The sequence below is a fragment of the Marmota marmota genome, unplaced genomic scaffold, assembly GCF_001458135.2.
Source record: "Marmota marmota marmota unplaced genomic scaffold, marMar, whole genome shotgun sequence".
Classification (NCBI taxonomy): Eukaryota; Metazoa; Chordata; class Mammalia; order Rodentia; family Sciuridae; genus Marmota; species Marmota marmota.
Window position 1 is genome coordinate 33,433,416 of NW_025999990.1, and position 6,624 is coordinate 33,440,039.

At 31.9% G+C, this 6,624-nt stretch overlaps 1 protein-coding gene across 2 annotated transcripts in view; it reads left to right on the forward strand.

Annotated features, from left to right (window-relative positions):
• The window catches only part of Trappc8 (trafficking protein particle complex subunit 8), an 80,105-nt gene that overhangs the window by 2,741 nt on the left and 70,740 nt on the right, over positions 1-6,624 (forward strand). The window contains exons 2-5 of one of the 2 annotated variants that reach the window (XM_015482454.2): positions 115-374; positions 810-925; positions 1,649-1,799; positions 2,982-3,082. In XM_015482454.2, coding sequence (XP_015337940.1) covers positions 1,686-1,799; positions 2,982-3,082 — 215 coding nt within the window. In that variant the 5' untranslated portion in view covers positions 115-374; positions 810-925; positions 1,649-1,685. The remainder of the gene's footprint in view (positions 1-114; positions 375-809; positions 926-1,648; positions 1,800-2,981; positions 3,083-6,624) is intronic. The other variant, XM_015482453.2, reaches the window with a different exon arrangement.

The following is a 6,624-nucleotide window of genomic DNA, read 5'->3' on the forward strand; positions in this document are numbered from 1 at the left end:
TTTTTTTTTTTTTTTTTTTTTTTTTTTTTTTTTAAATTTAGCAGGGTGGGGTAGTAGTTTTCCCATTTTCTCTTGCATTCTGAGAGTAAAAGAAAGATTTTTTTTTTTTTTCAGTAGATGGCTTACCAAATAACTTTAGAGCTCACCCACTTCAATTGGACCAATCCAGTGACCCTTCTAACAGCATTGATGGCCCAGATCATGTAAAATCTGCTTCATCATTACATGAAACAAAGAAAGCAAATACTGGAATAATTCATGGTGCATGTTTAACACTTACCGATCATGATAGAATTCGACAATTTATACAAGAGTTTACATTTCGGGGCCTTTTGCCACATATAGAGAAAACAATTCGGCAATTAAATGATCAGGTAACACTTAACTTTTTGGATTTTATTTTTCAAATTTAAGTAAATACTAAAGAATGTAATATAAATTATTTAAAGAATTTTAAGATTTTTGTTTTGCAGTAGGCCATTGTTAGTACTTACTGAAATTCCTATCAGTGATGAAACTCTATTCAGTCCTAGAAGAAACTTATTCATTTTCAGTTTTTTACCATCATATTAGTTTGTGTGTGTGGTCCTGAGAACTGGACCCAGGGCCTCATTTGTGCTAGGCAAATGCTCTACCACTGAGCTACATTCCTAGCTCTTTAGGTAGTTTAAAGAAAAAAAATCAGTGTTATTATAATCATTATTTACCCACTACTAAAGCTTTTTAAAGGTTATTTAAAAATTTTTTTGTATGTAAACAAAAAAAATATTAAATCCTTATTTGTCAACATATTTAATCTTTTTTCTTAGCTAATATCAAGAAAAGGTTTGAGTCGATCTCTATTTTCTGCAACTAAAAAATGGTTTAGTGGCAGTAAAGTTCCAGAAAAGAGCATTAATGAGCTGAAAAATACATCTGGGTTGCTGTGAGTAAAATATTGCTGTTTTAGTCTTTCCTGTTTTTTGTTTTAACTTTGTCTAGTGTTTGATTATGTGTTGTCATGCAAACAATAACTACCTTCATAGTTTCTTAGTTTCACAGTGTCAAACATTCAGGTAGATAAGAGCAGTAACTGTAAGTTAGTTATTTAATTTTAAAAAATATGTAATTTGGACATCTAAAAATAAACTCTAAAGATAACTGGGAAAGTCACTTTGTTTTGAGACTGTTTCCTTCCCTATTTGCATGAAGATGGAATTAGATTACATATTCATTAATAACCCTTTTGTATCTTAAAGGTTGTAGTCTATGATTCTAACACATGGCACATATTTAGCAAATTTTGTTTTATAAAAAATCTTGTTTTAAGGGAGAATAAAATTAATCCATTTGGATTTTAATTATTTTTCCTGATGTAATTCCTGGAATTAACCATTTTATTCACTTCATAACTTTATCATGGAGAAAATACTTGCCTGCTGTTAAGAAGTTCCCACAGTTATAAATTAAATAAAGTAACTTTTTGTTTCCAAGTAGTTCTGAAACTTGACACTCTTCTTTGGGAAAGAATTCTTGTTAAAGAGAATCAGTTTTCTTCATATTCTGGATAGTCGAAAAGCTTGTTATACATTTTATATTTAATGGAGTTGAGCATAATAAATTATATATATATATATATATTTTTTTTTTTTACTTATTGTATATGCAGGTATCCACCTGAAGCACCAGAACTTCAAATCAGAAAAATGGCTGACTTATGTTTTTTGGTGCAACATTATGATTTGGCTTACAGTTGCTATCATACTGCAAAGAAGGATTTTCTTAATGATCAAGCAATGCTTTATGCAGCTGGTGCCTTGGTTGGTATTTATTTTTTTATTTTTGCTTTGTGGGGAATTTAACCCAGGGCCTCATACATTTTAGACAAGCGCTTTACCACTGAGCTACGTCCCCAGCCCTTGTTTGCATTTTAAGAAAATAAAAACTAAATGCCGATATTTTGATGTATACAGACTTCCTCTCCAGAGAAGTACACCTCTAGCCTTGCATAGCATTGGGCTCAGTGCAGACTACACTTTTTCCCATGTTCACCCTACATAGTAGTTTTGCCTGTTAGGAGGTCCTTTTCTTTGTCTCCATCTCTGCCAGGATTTACATGTTGGTATTTTTTATATTCCCCAAGATAACCTCCAGTCATGCTAAGCTGCCTTTCTAGATTATGTAGGTCACCCTCCAACATGCCATTAAACAATTTTGCTAGTGCTTTGATTACACAGATGAATAGGCCTCAGAAGGACTGTCCTAACCATATTTTTCTGAGGTTTATTACTCTTAGGGCAGCTTGTACAACCCCAGTTATTTTCAGGTATGCATATATCATGTTATAGTAGACATGCCTTTATTTTTTACTGCTAATCTATTTCTTTCATATAGCTGCTATCTCTATTTAAATAGCTTAGAGGTAATATTTATCAGATAATAGATAAAATTGGAAAAAAGATATAGTCATACGTTGCACAACAAGGTTTAAGTGTACTATGTTGGTGTCATATAAGCATATTGCTTTAAAAAATTATACCACCTAGTAGTATTGTAAACCCATTATGCTGCCCATAGTATAAGGAAACACGTGAGTGCAATTTCTCAAAACGTATCCTTGCCATTAAATGATGCATGACTATATTGTCTTTGTATAATTCCATCATTGGTCTGTTCTGTGCTCTTGGAAAAACTGGGAGGAGGTGTACCTGAAATCTTAAGCTAAGTTCACTTGTTGTTTTATTTACACCAAAAACCAAAGTTAACTAGGTCTTCTTGGAAATCTCATTTAAATATTTAATTAAAGACTTGAATTTGACTGGAGAATTTTAAGATGAAAGCATATAAATATATTTTTTGAGTCTGCTTTAAGCTATGCAATTTATTTATATGTACAATAAGAAATTCTAATACATTTCATTCTAATTTTTGAGCTTCCTGAATGCTAAATTATAAGACTTTTTCTCCTTTTGAAATGGTATACATTTTGTCTTCTCCCTTAGGAAATGGCAGCAGTGTCAGCTTTTCTTCAACCAGGAGCGCCCAGGCCATACCCTGCTCATTACATGGATACAGCAATTCAAACATATAGGGATATCTGCAGGTAGGTGACTATAATATTTATATTTTGCCCATTTAGAGGTAAATGTAATAGTTTTTTAAAAAATTTATATTTTGACATTTATATTTTTAATTATAAATAGTTCTTTTTGTTTTTCATGCTTTAGACTCTCAAGTTAATGTAGTGAGACAAATTGAGGTGAAAAAAATGAATATTTTATTACTACGTCTTTCCTATTTGGTTTTGATTAGGAATGTTTAGCTTATGTTATATTGAGGGTGCATTATATTGTAGGGACATTTCTGAACATACCTACTATTAAGCCAGGAATTAGCTATTTTGAATTTTCCTTATTAATTAAGAGTTAAATAACAGTCCAGGGTAGGGTAGAGGTGGGTGGTGGAGATGAAAAGTATTTTGAATGCACAGTACTATTTAAAGTGTTTTGAATACACAGTATTATTAGAAGGAGATTATGAACAAGCCCAAAAGTGGTGAGAGGAGGTTTCTTGGGATATTTGATGAGTAGAATTTGAAAGAAAGGTAGTTGGGATGTGATAGCCATAAAGGCATGTCTGGAATTGTGATTTTTAGAAATAATGTTGTGGTTGCATCATTATTAGTGAAAGGATATAGAGCTCTGTCTAGGTCAAAGCAATTATATATTTGGAAAGTGTTGACTGATAAATTTGGAAAAAGGGTTTGATATAAATTAGTGTGAGGAGGGTTTATCATTTATTATGATTATTCTTAAGCTGTATAAGATGTATATAGTAGTAAATGGGAGATTATTGAGTAGAGCCTTGACATTATAAAAGTAATTTTTCAGAATGATCAATCTGACATTTCTTTTCCTTGTAGTGCTGGGGATCAAACCCAGGGCCTTGCTTGCTCATTTTAGGCAAACATTCTACAACTGAGCTACACCCTAGCTCCTTTATTTTTCTATTGTAGAATGGATGCATTGGGGAAGAGAGAGATATGAAAGCCATTTTGAGTCCTATAATGTTTATCAAGTAGAAGTAGTAATTGTAATAGCAATATGTGTACAATATAGCAACATTCCTATTTTTTAAAAGTTAATGTTTAATTGAGTGTTTGGTACCTCAACTCACTATGTCCAAGTAATTTACACTTCATTTAATCATTAAAACAAACCTATGGTGTTATTTCTGCTTTATAAACAAGGAAATGGAAACTTCAAAAATTTAATTTACCCAAGGGTATAAAGCTAATTAGTGGTAGAACCACTATCAAATCCTACCTTTTATACATTATAATCTATTCAATAACATATTTATAGATTTTAGCAGAAGATATTGTAGCCCTGTGAAAAAGGAACTACTAAAAGGGATTGAGAGGAGAGATTCTAAAGGCAGAACTAGTACAGTGAACTACCAGAGAAACCAGAATAGTGAAAGTTTCAAGAAGTTTGAATATTTGTTCTCTGAAAAGATCTTCCTTGTCTTTATGAAGTATAGAACTTGTGGAGATACGCATGTAGAATGCCGCAAAAGAAAAGACTGTGTAGTGACCTAGATAAATGTTGGCAATCCTTTCCACAACAGTCTATATGTGTTTCTGAATCCCTATTTACTGTTATGCATTATTTACCTTATAATCCTCATTCTAAATTGTCATAATTGATAAGATTTGTCAGCAGTTTAGTAGTTGGGATAAATTAGAAACATTGTATCAATTACATGTAGCAATTTTAAGAAGCTCCCTGATCTTGGAAATATTAAAATGTAAATAAATTTTCTTCAAATACAGTCAGCACAATATTTAGCATTGCAATGCCCTCTTAGAATTCTGTGTTCCACTTTTGAATTGATGAGATTCTATTTCTCTTATAAGACTTTTCTTGAATTTTTTCTTTTGGCTACTGGGGATTAAACCCAGGGTAAAAGCATGTGCTGGTGCACACCTATAATCCCAGTGTTTCGGTATGTTGAGGCAGTAGGATTGCTAGTTCAAAGCCAGCCTCAGCAACAGCAAGGTGCTAAGCAACTAAAACCCTGTCTCTATAAATAAAATACAAAAAAGGGCTGGGGACATGGGCTCAGTGGTTGAGTTCCCCTAGTTCAATCCTCAGTACCTTCCTCCCCCCAAAAAAGGCATGTGCTGTATTACTGAGGTATACCCCCTACCCTTAATTTTTTTCTTTCATGAAGCCATCCTTCTCTCTCCTCAAAACACAATAAAAATCAGTTATTGTCTGTTTATTCTCTTTTGTATCAGTTTCTACTTTTAATATAGAATTGTGTCCTAGAAATATTTGAATTCTCAGCACTTCACTCTGCTGATACAATGTTTTGTTTTGCTTTTTTTTTTGTGTGTGCAAATTAAAAAAAATTGCTTGAATTGACAGATTATTTTAATAAAGTCCTGGACTTGTAGCCATTGGCAAAATGGGTAAGAAATAAAAAATAAATAAAAATAATAGTGTTAAGACCTGAGAGATTTTATAAAATTTATTTAAGAAAACTAAGTATTATATATGAGCAATACTGGTAAATAGAAATTAAGTCTTTTTTTTTTTTTTTTTTTTAAAGAGAGAGGTGAGAGAGAGAGAATTTTTAATATTTATTTTTTAGTTTTTGGCGGACACAACATCTTTGTTAGTACATGGTGCTGAGGATCGAACCTGGGCCCCACGCATGCCAGGCGAGCGCGCTACCGCTTGAGCCACATCCCCAGCCCTAAGTCTTTTTTACTTATTAATAATCTTAGGTATTTATAAATTCTAACCCTATATATAAAAAATTATATTTTGTAGAAAGTTTGACAGATCACCACAAATAATTTGAGACTAGTAAATTTTATTCTAAAAATATTGTTCACAGTGGCATTCCGTAGTGGGTTTGAGTTAATAATCTTTGGTTGTTATTTTAAAGTCAAGTAAAATTCTGATATAAGGAAGAGAAGTTAAAAGAAAAATCTTTTGCTGTTATTTTCCAAAGAAGGACTCAGCCTTGTCATTTCACAGAAAAAATGTTTTCATTTAGTTTATTGTTTTTGAAAATGAATAATCTAATTCTAGATTTCTGATATAGAAGTCCACAAAGAAAAACCAACTGATGAGGTATTTTTACCAAAAAAAAAAAAAGTTTGACTCGGATCAGTCAGGCAACTCTGGTCCTTCGCTGTCTCCAGTTTAAACACATTATGGTGGTACTACCATAAGGAAAATGTCTAAATAGTCCTATAAGTAGCCAGAAAATGAAACAAAAGTAACTAGAGTTTACAGTGAGAACCAAAAAAACCAAAAACAACAACAACAACAAAAAATATTGTTGACATGCTTATATTCTTTTGTGTTCAAATCAGTTTTTGTTAACTGGCTATTCATTCATAGTTACCAAGTAAATTCTAGCTTTTTTACCCACAGGAATGGTAATTTTGCATTGTATTCTTTTTTTTTTTTTTTAATTTTTTATTGTGGGTTGTTCAAAACATTACAAATTTCTTGACATATCATATTCCACACTTTGATTCAAGTGGGTTATGAACTCCCACCTTCACCCCATACACAGATTGCAGAATCACATCAGTTACACATCCATTGATTTACATATTGCCAT